At 36.0% G+C, this 17,411-nt stretch overlaps 4 protein-coding genes across 5 annotated transcripts; 2 read left to right on the forward strand and 2 right to left on the reverse strand.

The window, feature by feature from the left end:
* Positions 1 to 520: 520 nt before the first annotated feature.
* LOC9304084 lies at positions 521 to 3,417 on the forward strand. The gene has a single exon (XM_021018726.1). The coding sequence runs from the start codon at positions 1,209 to 1,211 to the stop codon at positions 2,793 to 2,795; it is 1,587 nt and encodes a 528-aa protein (XP_020874385.1). The 5' UTR covers positions 521 to 1,208; the 3' UTR covers positions 2,796 to 3,417.
* Positions 3,418 to 3,538: 121 nt separating this feature from the next.
* On the reverse strand, positions 3,539 to 5,868 carry LOC9304085 (nucleolin 2). Of its 2 annotated transcripts, none has more exons than XM_021018727.1 (4): positions 5,555 to 5,868; positions 4,330 to 4,901; positions 4,149 to 4,250; positions 3,539 to 3,861 (listed from the first exon to the last, which is right to left on the reverse strand). In XM_021018727.1, the coding sequence occupies exons 1-3, from the start codon at positions 5,655 to 5,657 to the stop codon at positions 4,155 to 4,157; spliced, it is 771 nt and encodes a 256-aa protein (XP_020874386.1). In that variant the 5' UTR covers positions 5,658 to 5,868; the 3' UTR covers positions 3,539 to 3,861; positions 4,149 to 4,154. The 2 variants fall into 2 exon arrangements, with proteins under 2 accessions (XP_020874386.1, XP_002870072.1); XM_002870026.2 differs by lacking the exon at positions 5,555 to 5,868 and adding an exon at positions 5,307 to 5,399.
* Positions 5,869 to 6,611: 743 nt separating this feature from the next.
* LOC9306144 (SH3 domain-containing protein 3) lies at positions 6,612 to 9,045 on the forward strand. The gene is made up of 10 exons (XM_002867967.2): positions 6,612 to 6,897; positions 7,111 to 7,233; positions 7,372 to 7,441; positions 7,538 to 7,692; positions 7,788 to 7,889; positions 7,986 to 8,183; positions 8,259 to 8,321; positions 8,398 to 8,487; positions 8,603 to 8,677; positions 8,773 to 9,045. Exons 1-10 carry the CDS (start codon positions 6,838 to 6,840, stop codon positions 8,890 to 8,892), a joined length of 1,056 nt encoding a protein of 351 aa, XP_002868013.1. The 5' UTR covers positions 6,612 to 6,837; the 3' UTR covers positions 8,893 to 9,045.
* A 142-nt stretch (positions 9,046 to 9,187) lies between these two features.
* LOC9304086 (ABC transporter B family member 9) lies at positions 9,188 to 14,910 on the reverse strand. Its single transcript, XM_021017467.1, has 12 exons — positions 14,244 to 14,910; positions 13,660 to 13,714; positions 13,407 to 13,582; positions 13,103 to 13,324; positions 12,782 to 13,020; positions 12,176 to 12,701; positions 11,778 to 12,051; positions 11,056 to 11,692; positions 10,736 to 10,964; positions 10,393 to 10,659; positions 10,037 to 10,300; positions 9,188 to 9,961 (listed from the first exon to the last, which is right to left on the reverse strand). The coding sequence occupies exons 1-12, from the start codon at positions 14,496 to 14,498 to the stop codon at positions 9,317 to 9,319; spliced, it is 3,789 nt and encodes a 1,262-aa protein (XP_020873126.1). The 5' UTR covers positions 14,499 to 14,910; the 3' UTR covers positions 9,188 to 9,316.
* Positions 14,911 to 17,411: the final 2,501 nt, after the last annotated feature.

The following is a 17,411-nucleotide window of genomic DNA, read 5'->3' on the forward strand; positions in this document are numbered from 1 at the left end:
AATGGCGTAGTTGTAGCAAATCTCACAGATGTTTTCTAGTTTCTGTTGATCAAAAGCTCCTTAACCAAAAGCTAATTGCAGAGGACGGTTCAAGCTCTTAAGCAAGTCTTTGTTATTTTCTCAAATGCAATAGTCTTCTGATACTGAAGAAGACTTCCCTCGAGCTTCCCTATGATTTAGAGAATAACGTGAATAATGTGAACCTTCGTGACTCTTCGAGTCAAAATCGACCATGCATCAAACTTACATGAACAATAGCTATCAATCAAACCAAAGCATCAGAGATAAAACAAAAATCAGCAAATGATATACAATTTCAGTCATAATCATGTATCTGACAAACAAAACAATCCTCAATATATCATATTGTTGCTAGATTCAAGTTTTGAATATTCTGTAATCACTTTTGTTTACTCTTTAATTCTGTTGTGTTTTGGAGTAATTTACCTGATTGACTTACAAACACAACAGAACTAAAGACAACTATATTAGTAGTACTCATGAGTTTATAAAGTCAATGACTTTTGGTTTCAGTATGACACATACTCTTAACACCATTTGGTTACTGTTTCAGATTTTGTAGCTTTCTCCAAAGTTTTGACCTTTCGTCTACAAAACTATATTCATGACGTTTACATAGTTAAAGAGTGAGTTTTTAAGAGATGGTGAGTCGCGTCATTTCTCAACGGTTCAGGTTCCTTAGGTGCAAAGTTTGTATATTAATCACTCAAAGAGCCAAATCTTGGGACAGAGTTCGTGGGATTTTCAAAAGGTTTAACTTTTCCCCATCTGGTAAACGAAGAAGACAAGTTTATTGGAGAGACACTAAACCTGTTCGACGAAATGCCTCTAAGAGTTTTTGTACTGTGAGAATGTAGAAGAGACGCGTGACTTTGTGTTTACGTTTGGCTTGTAGTATAAAAAGCGGCTACGTCAGCTCAAACGTCTTTGTATAAAAGACTACTTAGTACATATAGAAAGTCTCTCTCTTTCTCTTTCTCTCTCTCTCCCTGAAACGAGAAGATGAAGATCAGAGATTCGTGTTTGTACTGTAGGTCGTCTCTCTTTTGGAGGATCACTGTGTAATTCCCTCTTTTATTTAATGAAAAGGTATGAGTTAAAAAAAAAAAAAAAAAAAAAAAAAAAAAAAAAAAAAGATCAGAGATTCGATTGAAGATACAAACGAAGCAGAAGAAAGTGATACGTGTATGAAGAAGAAGATGAGTCCTGAATCTTCGATCTTTTCAACTATTCTTACTGATATTGAAGAGAATCCAACGATATTGCAGAAACAGAGTAATTTGAGCGGTGAATTTTCAGTCTTTTCAACAATTATCACTGTTGGTGATGAAGAGAATCCAACGATACCGCAGAAGAAGTTGAAGAAGAGCCGAAGAAGAGGATCAATGAAGAAGACCCCAATTGACTTCTCTTGTACGGTATCACAAAACCTAACTCATTCAGATTTAGTCGGCATTCTTAATGAAGAACTAAAGATTCTGAGATCTGAAATAGAGATCAAAGGTCAAAAAAGTGATCAATTTGTGTCTTGTGATTCTGATCACGTTAGAGAAGAATGTGATTTTGTGGAAGAGGGGAAAGTGGAACAACGTGAAGAAGTTAAGTTTCTTGCGGATGAGGTTATAGAATGGCTCTTAAGAGATGAGATAGTAGAATCCGAAATCTCTACTGATGCTGAAGATTCGGTGTGCAAAGTAGATGGTAACATTCTTGGGACTTTTGATGGGATGTTGTCAACTATGCTTGGAGATGAAGATACAGGGCCTTGTGGTGGGATTGATGAGTTTATTGAGAATATGTTAGAAGAGATTGAGAAAGATGGAAGTTACTTAGACTGGATTAAAGATAGTTATGTGTTTGGAGGGTTGCTTGAGAATCTGATAAGAGATAGATTCAGAGAGAAAGCTGAGAAAGAAGAGAAGGAGATTTCTTCTTGGATCTCTAATGGAGAACCTGAAGTTGATGAAACTGGAGTTGCAGAAGAAGAGAAGGAAGAAAAAATGGATGTTAAGGAGACGAAGAAGAAGCTGGCTTCAATGGTGGTCAAAATGGAGTGGACTGAACAAGAATCAACTGTGACTAAACGTGATTGTTTCGGGTATAGACAACGGTTGTATTTGATTGAGAAACTGACAAAACGACATGAGGATCTGATGAAGATGAGAAGAAAAGCTGTTAGATTTGGAATGGAGCTTTCGTTTCTTGTGGCGGAATTTATGTTTTTGATACCTAATGAGATTCTTGCTGGTGAAACTGGAGATTACAGTATCTGTACAAAGCTATTTGGGGTTAATGAAGATGATAAGGGTACAAGTGTAATCATAGGAAAGCTCGAGGCAGTCTTTGAAATAGTGATTTGGAAGAAGGTAAGCAAGGAACATGATGTGGACCTTCCTGAATCTATTTTTCGGTATGATGATTTCATTCGTCTTTGCGCAGATGCAACTCAAGCCTTGGGAAAGATTGTTTGGGATCTGAAAGGGAAACACTGTGAAAGACTCAAGCTTTCTGATTTGGATTTTCTGTTTGAAGATTGCCAAAAAGTGTTGATGAAGATAGAACTGAAGCTAGCAGAGATGAAGCAATGGGTTTACAGATCGGTTTCTGCGGATTATGAGTCGTTTTCGAAGTCAGAAAGGTCTGATAGTTTTCTCAGAATAAAGCTCATGAAGAGGGTCATAGCTGATAACAGATATGGGAGATCAGTGATTGGATCTTACTTAGTAGAGATATGGCAGTCTCTGTTTCAAGCAGAGGCATTACAGGAGCTGTGAATGATTCGAAGCATGATTCTGGATCTCTACTGTTCTTGGACCACAGAATTTTTTTGTGCACTTTGATTGGTACATTTTGTGTAAAGTTTTTTTGCTCTAGAAATCAAAACGATGTAGGTGTTTAGTTCTTACACACGCTTTATACGAATGCTAAGAATTTTCGCATATTGTATCATCACAAGTTATCGAAAGCAAAAAAGCTACCCGCTAAGAACCAATCCGCCCACTCTGAGTAAAAACCACAGAACCACGAGTCTTGTGACCGGCAATGTTCTGTGGTGTTGCCTTGGAGGTTCGTGTACTCGTCTTGAACACGTCAATGAAAATATCACGTTGGTTATTACTATAGCCACAACAAGAATCGAACCTTGGAGTTTCTCAAGCTCAACAAGGAGTTTTAAACCTAGCTTTGAAACAATCATAAACTCCCAAAGAATAAAGAACACAACAACTGTATCTGCCAGAAATGTGGAAACCTTGTGTAACATGAATCCAATTTGTGGCATACATAGTCTAAAACACTCAGACAAAGGGTTAGATCACCTTTGAAGATTAAATTTTTAAGTTAGCTTTTAAATCAAGTGATAACAAGGATAAGCAACATTACCCTAAAAAGAGTTAAGTTCAACACAAATGCATTTGATTACAAGAAAATGGTAGATTAATTGATGAATTCCCCAAAACATTCAAGTTTGTAATTGCAAATTAATAATAGATTCTGTAAAAAAAATACTGGTCTTGTATTTGTATGTAATAACCATAAATTATATAAGTTCGCCATAAACGTCTTAAAGGCTCACAACTTGAGAGAACAAAAACAATAACAGACAAGGAATCGCAACGAAAGACAAACACTGAAAAACTAAAAAGAACCTGTAAGGACTTATATAAAGAGCAGAAATTGTAGACATGTCTGTTCTGAACACTACTAGAAGCTGTTTCATTTGAGAAAATTTGTGATTTGAGAGACTGAATTTTTTTCATAGGTAATCGAGAGAGGAAACCGAGAATCATTCGCCGTGATACCACTTATGCAGCTTCCGAGTTTATAGGCAACACGCTGTTTCTGCGATTAGATAGAATACAACTCGTCAACAACTCGAAAACATGTGAGTTTTCAGACAACAATGCAGGATTGAGGCTATTTTACTCGCAGCTAACTTGACAGTACCATTGATGTGTATAGACTCTTGCTACTTTGAAAGAAATGTTTCCATATGGTTCTTCATTTTTTATCCATGAACTAAATCTAACAATCATATATAAACTCGTGAAGCTCATAAAAGAGAGAGACTATGCATCCGACAATGTTTAAGGAGGAAGGTAGAGAAACTTAATGAAGTTGGGGGTTACCTGAGTTTATCTACTGGATACTGTGGCCACATCAAACAAGCCACAGCAACTAAACCACGAGGTTCTTTGCGCAATTCCATGTGTTGGTATCAGCACGGGAGCCTGAGAGAAAACTGAGGTTAGTCCTTTTGGTAACATAAGCAACAAAAAAATATGAACCGAATAGGTTAACAATAAAGACCTCTTCCTCATGAGATATGACAACATCAGACTCTCCGTTGCCTTCAGGAACACCGTTGGATTCTGGTAGAGGCGGTGATGTTTTTCCCTCATTTTCTTTGACATCAGAGTCAGTTGCACCTGAAGACGCCTGCCTAATCTCATCAGATGCAAGAGAAACTTCAGCGGCAATCTCAGATGGTTTAGGCAAAGAATTCTCATCAGCCTCGTTTGAGATTATTGTATCAACATGCGAAATTTCAACCAGTTCTCCAGAGTTGGGATCACTAGGCACAGCTGAATCCATCAAACCGGTATTCTCTACAATCGCATTAGCAGTACACCCCATAAATGGAGCATCTCCAGCAATTGGCACAGGTTGAATTGGCACAGAACTCACAGTAACAACCTCAGAAACAGCATCACCAGTCTCCTTATTATCATCTATCTTCTTGACTTCCCGGGACTCATCATCCGAGCTGCTGCTGCTGCTACTGCTACTACTGTTGCTACTAGAGCTCTTGTCATGATTATGGCTTGAATCAGTGATCTCTATGCGCTCATCGCTCTCACTTTCGCCTTGGCTTCTCGAATCTAGCACATCAGTTTACAACTCCAATCAATTTCACTAACAGAGTGATTTATCAGTGACTATTCAAGTCAAATCTAACTATGGTACCATCCAAAGAAGCAAACCTCAAAGAGAATGAAACAAATAGTAAACAAAACTGGAACAGCTACTAATCAAACCAAAGCATCAGAGATAAACAAAACTCAGCAAATAATAAACAACTTCAATCATAATCATGAATCTGATAACCAAAACTATCCTCAAGTAAGTCCAAAACCGAAAACTAGATTCAACCCAGATGGATTACGAAACAGAACATGCTAAAAATAACCGAAAGATCAAATTTTTACAGCTTGAGATCCCAAAATTCTGAACCTAAAACCTTAATAGAAACACACTGAAGGATTAAAAGGAAGTAAAAAGTATACCCATTTGTTTAGATCGATGAACACAAACAATAAAAATCCAAACTTTGAAGAAACTAAAAGAGAACAAAGTAAAAAAAAAAAAAAAAAAACTCAGATTTAAAGCGAAGCTTAATATAAAAACAAACAAGAAAGGTCGCCTAAACGTGTGTGAGTGATTGAAATAATTGAGATACAGAGAGACAACAACAACCAAAAAAGGCAAAAAGCAGAAAGTAGTAATGAGATTATGAGGTGTTAAAGAATGAAACCATGGTTGTTGGATTTGTGATTGATTAGAGTAGAAGATGCTTGTTGTTGTTCTTCCTCTTGCTTTTTCTTGGCAGCTTTCCTTTTCTTAGCACCTGAAGGCATGATTTAGGCTCCTTTGGTGGGGATCGATCTCAAACAACAGCTATGGCGGATCGTGGCTTTGTCTCTTTGATTTCTCTCTGTTAAAATAAGGAAATAAAAATGGCGTCTTTTTTTTTGTCAAGCCGTCAAAGTTTCAAAACTCAAAACTGTGGAAGTGGGAAAGTTTTGGGTCGTTTATAGATTCTTTATACATGTGAAAGGGTTTCTTCGTTTTATTGATTTTGTTGTGTTTGTTTCGTTTAGTACTAATTTTAGTCATTAACGAAATATATAGATTTTTTTGTAAAGTTAGTTCAAACAAAATCTTCACAACTTGATTGGGTTATAGATAAATTAAAAGTAAAAATTGTTGTCATTCAGCACTTTAGATTAAACAAAATTATGTTTTTAATCGTACAAATATACTTTTGTCTATTGGTTGACTAAAAAAGATTATAAGAAAAATAACTTCTTTTAGTTTACAACAACAATATTGCAATTTTGAGTGACTTTTGTTGCATGATTTTTTTTTTAAAATAGAACCTTGTTTAAGAACATGGAATATGGTAAAGTATGAAATTTTAAGTCGGTAGTGTATGATATATATATATATATATATATATATATATATATATATATATATATATATATTTTTCAGTCGGTAGTGTATGATAAAATAAAATAAAAGTATAGGGTTGTCTTTTCAGATTATAATTATGTAATGGCAGTTAGGACAAAATGAAAATGATATGGGAGGAGTGGGGACAAGAAACAAGTGGTTATGAGTTGTCCATGTCAGATGTTTTTCGTTAATACCTATACTTTTAATTTACTTATCTTTAAACGGATTTAATTACTCATTAATAATCCGTAACGTACAGCTTCCAAATAATTCAATCGCGAACCTCCTTTAACCGAACCGGACCGGTTTGGTTTAATCTCAGAGATTAGTCGAATCGACCCGACCCGACCCGACTCGGCTCAGATCGATGTGTGCGCTCTGTGATTGACTGATTTCTCAGAGGGATAATCAGTGACACATCGAGTCGAAGAAGAACATACATAACCTTTGAATCAGATCTGATCTGTTTTGTCAGTTTTGAAGCTGGTCTGATCAAATTGAGATTTCTCAAAAACCCTTAAAGCTTGTCTCTTTTGTTTTCTCTGAATCAATTCGGGTAAATCAAGAGTAGACGTAACAATGGATGCTTTTAGAAGACAAGCGAGCAAGCTTAGGGATCAAGTCGCAAAGCAGCAACTGGTAGGTCTTAAATCTGCGAGTATAAATAGTCTAGGAATCTTCAAATTTGGAAACTTTTATCATGGGTTTTTTCAATTCCGGAGCTCTGCTTAAGTTTCTGATTTTGCAAGCTGCATACCAATTTCATCTTGTCTTGATCGATTACTTGTATATTAAGTCTTATAGAGAGTTGTTTGATATGTGTTGATTGATATGTGATAATGGGGAATGTAGGCTGTGATAAAGCAATTCAGTGGGACTGGCTATGAAAGCTCAGATGTAATGGTGATTGATGAGCTAGAAATGCAAAGGCATCACCAACTCGATAAACTTTACCGCTCTACTCGTTCTGCCAAGGTTAGACTGACATTGACTTAATAATAATGTTAATGGTATTGTCACAGTTTATATGAGTTCATTGTTAGGGGAGAAGGTTTCAGTATGATTCATCATAGCATAAGATCCTCAAACATATGTTATTGTTGTCACTTTCAGGAGTTCCAGAGAGATATTGTTAAAGCCGCTGAGGCATTTACTTCCATCGGTCTCAGACACATTGAAGCAGGTACTTATGAGTGTTTGTTTTGTGGTACCTATCATTAAATTAAGTTACACTATGATGCATTTATGGGTTTTATTTTGATAATCTTTAAAATTTCAGGAACCAAGTTGTCTGAAGATTGTTGTAGGTATGGGAACGAAAATAGTCAGAATATCGATGAGAACATACTGGCCAAGGCTGCAGCTATATACGGTGATGCTCGGAAACATGTAGACAAAGAACAAGAAGACTTCAACAAGCTTTTGGCTTCTCAGGTTCGGCTTGGATTATCTGTGTTTAGTCTTAGTATGTTACTTAGAACTAAATGTGGTAGGTAACAAGAGTAAACCTTTTTGTTAAATGCGTTAAGGTTTTGGATCCTCTTAGAGCTATGGTTGCCGGTTCTCCTCTTGAAGATGCTCGTCATCTTGCCCAACGTTACAGCCGCATGAGACAAGAAGCAGAGACACATGTAATCTTCTTAAAATCTCAGTTCTATGATGATGTATTGATGTTGGCTTTTTTGTGATGTAAGTTAAAACGTAAAAAAAAAAAAAAAAAAAAACAGGCAACAGAAGTCTCTAGACGGCAAGCACGTGTAAGAGAAGCTCCGATTCCAGAAAACGTGGCAAAGCTTCAACTAGCGGAAGCAAAAATGCAAGAGCTAAAAGCAAATATGGCGGTTCTCGGTAAAGAAGCAACTGCTGCATTGGCTGCTGTTGAATCACAGCAACATAGACTCACTTTCCAGAGGCTTGTGGCTATGGTATGTTTTACATACACGCACACACTGGATTTTGTGTCTTACATAGATTGATATTTACTGTATCGCTTATTCTAGGTTGAAGGGGAGAAGAATTATCACTTAAGAATAGCAGCCATCCTCAGTGACATTGAAGCTGAGGTTAGTAATGGATGAATCGTTTTCATATCTAATCCTAATCCAAGACTCACACTTTTGGCCTTACCTCGTTTCTTAGATGGTAACCGAGAAACAACACAAAGAATCTGCTCCTCCTGCGATTCCAACAGAGAACGGCTCAGAAAAAACATCATACTTTCTAGCTGAAGTAAGTTATATCTTGTGAAATATCATCATTGCATATCTCAGAGAAAGAAAAAGACTCTTCATAAGCAACGTACTGTATATGATCTCTCAACATACAGTATGTGTTCTCTTGACAGGTGATTCACGCATTTTCTGCTGCTTCAGAGAAAGAATTAGAGTTGGAAAAAGGAGATTACGTCGTTGTCCGAAAGGTTTAACATTTCACTACCACAATCAAATAACTAATCTTTATGGTGAGAGAGCAAGAAACTTAAGTCTTTGTACTGTCTTTCTTTCGTATTCTCAGGTGAGCCAAACCGGTTGGGCTGAAGGAGAATGCAAAGGCAAAGCTGGTTGGTTTCCTATGGCTTACATTGAGAAGCGACAGAGACTTCCCACAAACAACTTTGCTGCTGAAGTTTACTGAGTCTCTTCTTCAAAGATTTCTCTTTTTCTTACATTTGTGTCTGAAATACTCTGTTTCGTTCAGTCATTACTGCGGAAAATTACTACTCTTGTTCATATTTGTTGATCCAAATTAGCCTTTACCTCCAAAAAGATGTTTATTGCAGATTAAAAACATTAAAGGTTCTTAAATTCAATTACACACCCTTGACGCTTTCTGTCTATTCCTTAACATAGCCCGTAACTATCATAATCTTCCAATTTTTACCCAATTTCTAACATTTGGAACCCACTCTGTTAAAAAGCAACCCAAAGAATTAGTGTGGTTCGAGGCTTTTAAAGCTCGACGTTAAAAGAGTCTCAAATTTATGAGTTCAACGGACAAAAATAACGAATCAATTCCAAAAATTCTCTCTTTTCAGTTCAAACCAAAAACAAAAAGTCTCTTAATTTGCACTCATGTGCAGAGTGACAAGAGAAGCATAAGCACCACCTGAAATCTTCATCAGTGTCTCATGCCTTCCTTTCTCAGCAATAACGCCGTTTTTCACAACCGCAATCACGTCTGCATTCTTAATCGTCGTGAGCCGATGAGCCACAACTACAGTGGTTCGATTAACCATAACTCGATCAAGCGCATCCTGAACCACACGCTCAGATTCTGCGTCCAATGCACTCGTCGCTTCATCAAGCAACAAGATCTTAGGATCTTTCAAAATCGCACGCGCAATCGCGATCCTCTGCTTCTGACCGCCCGATAGCTGAACACCGCGTTCTCCAACCGACGTATCGTAACCCTGAGGCAATGAGCTGATGAAGTTATGTGCGTTTGCGGCTTGTGCTGCTGCTATAATCTCTTCCTCTGTGGCTCCACCAGTTTTACCATAAGCTATGTTTGATCTGATCGTCTCGTTGAACAAAATCGGTTCTTGACTAACCAAACCCATCTGTTGCCTTAACCAACTCAATTTAAATGTCTGAATTTCCACCTGATCGATCAAAATCTTGCCTGAATCTGGATTATAAAACCTCTCAATCATGCTTATCACCGTTGATTTCCCGCTCCCGCTCTCTCCAACAAGTGCAACGGTCTGAAAAACAACCAATAACCAATATTAACCGGTGAATCCGATTTAACCGGTGAAAGAAAATGCTCTGTTTTTTACCTTTCCGGAAGGGATAGTCAAGCACAAATCACGGAAAATCTGAACGTCCGGTCGCATCGGGTACCGGAAACTAACATGTCGGAATTCGATATCGCCATGAACGTTTTGTAAGGTTGTACCTTCATCAGAGCTCGAATCGATCTTTGGTTTACTATCAAGAATATCGAAAATTGAAGCTGCAGAGTCTTTAGCTTTGTTTGTATCAGGTGCCATAGCACTCGTTTGAGAAACTCCAATAGCCATGATCGTCAATGCAAAGAAAACCTGTAAAAATCAAGTAGAAGAAACAAAACCCTCTCAAGATCACTAAACCAAACCGTGATCTTAACTAAACCGATAAATGTTTCTCTTCTCACCTTGAAGACTTCACCAAATGTGGCTTTACCTATTTGAATCAACCCCGCACCACTGACGAAACATACACAATTGATGCAATAGAGAAAAAAGAAAGAGAAACCGAAACCCGCACCGCTCAAAAGACCTAACCGAACACCGTTCTTCTTCGGTCCATCGCATTTTTGTTGGTATAAATCCATCACTTTGCCCTCTGCACAGAAAGATGCAACCGTTCTAATGCTGCTCACTGCATCATTCGCCACTTGACTCGCTTCTTCATACATCGCCTAAACCAGGATAAAATCGATCAGTAAACTTAAATTGCTACTAAACCGGGATAAAATTGTCAGAATAATATGAAACCTTAGCATCTGCGCTGAAACCAGTCAGGAACTTGGTTTGAGCATATCCTTGGATGACAATAAATGGTGAGAGAGCAAGAACTATGAGAGCTAGCATCCAATTCGCTGTAAACGCTATTATCAACCCGGTGGTTACAGTAGCTATGTTTTGTACTATTAACGCCAATGCATCTCCTACCAAACTCCTCACTGTTGAAGCATCGGTAGACAACCTCGCTCCAATCGCACCGCTGAAACAAAACGCAAATAAATATTAGAATCAAAACATACAAAATACACGTTTAGCGATTGAATTCGAATAAGTATAGAATGTTATATTACCTGGAATTTGCTGTATCATCGAACCAACTGATTTCTTGATGAACCACTTTATCAAAACACATTGATCGGATGCGTTTAATCAATTTCCCTCCAGCGATTCCAAAGAAATAGTTTTGGATCGGGATCATGAAGAAATTGGCTAAACCGAGAGCGATATAAATCAGCGCCCAAAAATGTGAATCTTTCTTCAGTATCTTTGCTGGTTCATAGAACATATTGATCGAGCTCGAAAGCAGTAAACCGAAGATGGGAAACAACGTTCCGTGAACCATTGCAGCAATTGAACCGAGCAATAAAACCGGAATTTCCGGTTTGTTGAGGCGAGCAAGCCGTTTTAATGACACTTTCTTGTGCCTCACGGTTTTTTCCTCGTCTTCGATCTCATCGGTTTGGTTGATGTTAACTGCTCCCGGAAAGAATATATTGGAAGCGAGAGAGAAAGAATGGCGACTGCTCGATGAATTCCGGCTAACGGATCTTCTCATTGCCGATGATAACCTATGACTTCCTGATCTCTCGACGTCTAAGCTCGTTTCAGGTCTCTCTGATTCGTTAGCTTCTTCTTTTGATCCTTCTTGAAGACGAACAAGCTGTGAATAAGCTCCCTCAGGATTTTGAATCATATCATCGTGAGTCCCTGTAGAATATTAACAATCGATTACTTATAATGCACAATATTGTTTTCGAACGCGGTAACTTATTGCACACGGTTACTGTTATACCTTTCTCGACAATTTTCCCTTGGTGGACAACAGCGATTACATCGGCAGTTCTAATTGTGGTCAAACGGTGAGCAACCACAACGGTAGTCCGATTTGACATTAAGTTCACTAGCGCGTCTTGAACAATGCGTTCGGATTCTGCGTCTAACGCGCTTGTGGCTTCGTCTAATAGCAATATTTTAGGGTTCTTCAAAATCGCCCTAGCGATCGCTAGCCTCTGTTTCTGCCCGCCAGACATTTGCGTCCCGTGCTCTCCTACCATTGTATCCAAACCCTACAAACAGAGAATTTCATTTAAAAAGAATAAGAAAATGCAATGAATAATCCTTATCAAAAAAAAAATATATGCAATGAGTACAAATATCCTTCTAATAGTAGTTTCTGTAATTTGAAGGTACCTGTGGGAGTTTATCAATAAATTTAGCCGCATTAGCGAGCTCAATCGCAGTTCGAATCTCCTGATCAGTCGCGTCTTCTTTCCCATAAGCAATGTTCTCCCTTATTGTGGTCGCAAACAACACAGGTTCTTGGCTAACCAAACCGATTTTGCTTCTTATCCATTTGAGCTGAAGTTTCTTCAAATCAATGTTGTCTATCAATACTTGTCCTGACTCCGGATCATAGAACCTCTCGATTAGACTGATAACTGTCGATTTTCCGCTTCCGCTCTGTCCCACCAAAGCCACTGTTGTGCCGTTCGATACAAAGAGCGAGAATCCAGCAAAGATTTGAACATCGGGCCTAGCCGGATACCTAAAGTAAACATCTTTAAGCTCAATGTCTCCTCTAATATCCTCAAGAACAGAACCGCTCATATCGTAAGCATCAATCTTTGGAGTCCTCTTGATAGTTTCAAACATTTTGAAAGCTGCAGCTCTCCCTGCAGCGAAAGCATTCAAACTCGGCGATGTTTGCCCTAACGACCTGACAAGACAAGGTAGCTTGATGAACATGTAAGATCGTATGCGATGAGTCAATCTGAGGGGTTTGGATTTTTAACTCACATTCCTCCAGTCAAAACTGCGAAAATTATATTGATGACTTGTCCGCCATTGTAACCTTTCTCCATTATCAGCTTTGCACCATACCAAACCGCTAAACCGTAGCTGCAAAATATCACAGCTAGCATTGTGCCAAGCCCTAGACCAGAGATCAAACCCTGTTGAACCACAGTCTTGTAAGCTATCTCGAGCTTGCTTTCGTATTTTTCCGTTGCTTGTTTCTCCCCCGTAAACGCTACTACCTAAGAAGAAAACCGCGATTTGATCTAATCGCACGGAGATTAATTTTTGGAAAGGGGAATAAGAAAAGAAGAGAAAACTCACTGTTCTAATGGCTCCGACGGTTTGTTCAACTACGTTTCCAGCCTCTGCGTAAGCGACTTGACCACGACCAGCCATTTTAGACATGATCAGAGACATGGCTGCACCTGCGATCACAATCAGAGGGATACAACTGCAAAGAACCAACGTTAACTGCCAGCCTTTAGAAAAGGCAATCACGAATCCTCCAAAGAACGTCATTGCTAGTTGTATGAATTTTCCAACCTATGCATCAAAACCAACAGATTTTCAGTATCTTGTGTCGCAAGAAATCATTTCTTTGTGATTAGATTTAACTAAAAAAAACCTTTTCTCCCATGGCGTCTTGAATCAAAATTGTGTCTCCAGACATTCTTCCAATAACCTCTCCGGTGTTTGTCTCCGTATCGAAGTAGCCGATATCTTGTCTTAATATCGTTTTCAAGTATAGACCACGAATTGTGGCGGATTGACGTTCTCCAGTAACCATCCAGCATGAGACCTCTATTGAAGAATTTGCAGAAGAAATCGTTAACTTGGAACACAAGTTAGGGTTAAAAAACAGAGAGTAGTAAGCTTACGGAGGAAGGCGACGACACCAGAGTATACTGCAAGGTAAATAAACTTTACAGCAACCTGTAAACGTGGAAGGAAGTTTAATGAAGTAGTTACTAAATAAAATCGATTATTTTCCACGCCAAAACTAAAGTTGCTTTCAATCTTTAACTTTAAAGTAAAGGCTAAATAAACAGTATCTTTGTCTATATCTTTAAAACAAAGAAAACAGTAAACTCCATTAATGTTGTATATTTATTTCATGTAACTCATATAAAGAATTAAAGTATAATTAAGATCAATCAATGTGATTTTGTAAAGCAGAAATTAAAGGGTGTTTACTATTTTAAGTTACATCATAATTTTTTTTTTTTTTTATCAAAATTATAGATTAAAAAAAAAAAAAAACTCAAATGGAATAAGTAATAACAACGAATCACATTATTATGGAACACTGGATAATCACTAAAATCAAGAATATTTATTTATTCACCCTAATCCTTAAATCAAGGCTTGATCGAGAAAATCTTGACCCGGCTCGATGATCTAATCAGTCCCAAATTAATTAAAAGATAATCTAAATTAAAAGAAGAAAAAAAACCCTAATTACCTTCCACACTTCTCTAACCATATGATCTGGATCGGTGGTGCCAAAGGCATTTATGAGCTGGCCAAAGATTAGAGTCATGAGCGGCTGAGTTAGGCCGTTACCCATGGCGGCGATAGTCCCGACGGTCATCAAAACTACGTCGGTTTTGTCGGCAAACGAAAACAGTTTGAAAAACGACACTTTCTGATTTCCACCATCATTCTTCTTCGGAGATTTCTCCTCCATTGTTTCTTTTCTTTCCTCTTCTTTTTTCATAGGAAAAAAGTATACGTAATAGAAAAACTTTCACGGGATCTATGAGGAAGGAGATAGAAAAATAAATAGAGAAGGCTTTATATATAAGGGAGGTTATTGCGTAGAAAGAGATATCAAAATTTGACACGCGTTCTTGAAGAAAAACAAATTGATAACAAAATAATCCAGACTGTAAGAATATGAGAATCTTAGAGAGTTTCTAGAAGAGAGATACAGAAGTGATGCAACGAAGACAGAGGAGAAAAAAACTGGTGAAAATTCAAATACCGTTATGGTTTTTTTAGATCTCACTTATATATATGTCGCTAACTTACTTTTGTGATCGTCTCTTTAATTTCCTTAATTTAGAGTTAGATAGTTAATAACTATTTTTAATTATTCTCTTTGACGTTTGCGAAATTTTGTTGTTAGAGCTTTTAAGAAATTAAGCGTTACTTTTGTTTTCTTAACAATATATATTATCTCATATTCGAATGGATAAAATAAAAGAATATCAGTATAAGTGTATAATACATCAATGAAATACAAACCGCTTGAATATTATATTCTGATCAATTAGGCAGAGAAGGAGAAAAAAGAAAACAAATGAGTAATTTGACCAAATAAGGGAAACCAAAAGTATATTAGTTACTTTTTAGGAGATTAGTCCGAACAAAATACTATATACTTTCTCTGTTTTAAAATATTTGATGTTTTAGAGTTTTTATTTTATTTCAAAATATATATTTTTTTTATAATTTTCTATGTAATTTTAAATATACTTGATATCATATGATTGTTTGTGTATTGGTCGAATTTTCTAAATCAAATATTTAATGATATTTTTTAAAAGAGAAAATATTTTTTTTTTAAATGTGTGTTTCTAACCAAAACATCATATATATTGAAATAGATGGAGTACATTCTAATATTGAAAAAAACATGTAAATAATATAAAAACAAAATTCCAATAATATTTATCGATTCGGAAATTCAAATTACCCACAAAATTAGACCATAGTTTATTCCGTTCGGCTCCACCAAAGATATTTGACTAATTAAATATTATTGCTATTCGCTCTTTATTAATTGGTTAATTTTGTATCCTCATTATGTTCTAGTTTTGTTATCAAGATGGGAAGCTATAAAAAGTGTACACGTCGATACATAATATATTGATTGGTTTAGAGTTAATTAGAATCGTATAAAACATAATTTAGTCATAAGGATTAAGGAGAATCCTTAGTGGAGAATCAAACATCTTTATGAAACTTACTTTTGGAAAAGATGGTATATGTGTATAGTTCAATGCAGATTTTTTAAATTAAGTTCTAAAATTATCTCTATTATTTTAGTTTTTTTCTGTTAAAGAAATAAAATGATATTGCATAAATTTTAATAGTTTTTTGTTTTTAATGTGTGAAATTCGTATAACAATATGTATTTTGCGTAATGAAAGGAAGAGAGTAATATAAACCATGTGATATATACCAAAGAAAAATAATTTTATAAAAAAAAAAAAAACAACCCTTACTTAATTATGTATCTCTCCAAGCACGGGCCACAAGAATTGTTCACCGCTCATTGATACATTCAAGCTACAATTTCAGTTGTTGTTACACCTGATAAGAGACAAGTTTGCTTCCTTGGGCATCACCATTCCCCAATGATTCCTTCTGCTTATTAATCATGCTCAGACACTCTTCATCGGGAATCGGGATAGAGTAGAGACCACATCTTATTGGAATGAACTCAATCACTGGCAATTTGATGTGAAATGATTACATGTATAGCGCATATAATGTTCATGAATGTGTCAATGAAAAGAAAACCCAAAGAGTCTACTGGTTAATACAAAAAGATAAAGCAAAGGATGCATTAACCTTGTTTCCATTTCCTTTATTTATTTTTAATAATGTGACAATGATATATATATATATATATATGTTGTATTATCTATGTAAGTCTTACATATTAGTTCATAAAACAAAATGTACATCAATTATGGATTCAAATTTTCTTTGTTCTTTGGACATGCTTTGTAAGTTTGCTTTCTTTTCAAAAGTAAATATTAATGTCAAATTTTTAAAAGTTGAAAAGAAATTAAAAAGAGATTTTGATTATAATCTTTATAGAATAATGGAGGGAAGAAACGATGACGCATTATGCATTACCATACTAGTCAATTCATACGTCCATAATTCATCATTTATCAATTATCACTTATGTCTTCAATACCAGTCACTTCTAAGTTCTAAACTTTACAAAAAAAAAAAAAACTAGTCACTTCTTTACTACAAAAGAAAACGTCAACTAGCGGCAAACTTTGATCCATATCATTAAGCGCTCGTCGCTAAACACAAAAACGTCGATGAATTTGTAACATCTGCGTAAAAATAAAAAATGTATAAAGTAGTGTTTGATATATATACTATGAAATTATTATTTGATCATTCAGTGCATGATTTACGTCGACAATTTTTTTTTAATAACATCTGATTAAAAAAAATATTAGTTCACATGCACTGAGAAGTTAGATTAACTATATTGGTTGACATTTTTTTTTTGGGGTATAAAGAGTGGTTGACAAAAGCAAATTTAAAATTATTCTTTTTAAAATATGTACCTATGTTGCATGGAAACGGAAACGGAAATGTAGAAGCGAAACGTTTCGGAAACGGGAAACGATTTTTTCTGAAATTAGGAATTAGAAACGTTTTGGAAACGTATACACACACATATATAATATATGTATATATATATATAACATTAACATAAAACTATATTAAATAAAAAATAGTTTAATTAAACAATACAAATCCAAAACATCAATATTAAATACGTTAACTAAAATTCTAAAAGATGAAGATTAAAAGGTTCAGGTTCAAATATTTAATTTAGACTAACATTTTCATTCTCATTTTCATTAGTTTC

This window comes from Arabidopsis lyrata, assembly GCF_000004255.2.
Source record: "Arabidopsis lyrata subsp. lyrata unplaced genomic scaffold ARALYscaffold_7, whole genome shotgun sequence".
Lineage (NCBI taxonomy): Eukaryota > Viridiplantae > Streptophyta > Magnoliopsida > Brassicales > Brassicaceae > Arabidopsis > Arabidopsis lyrata.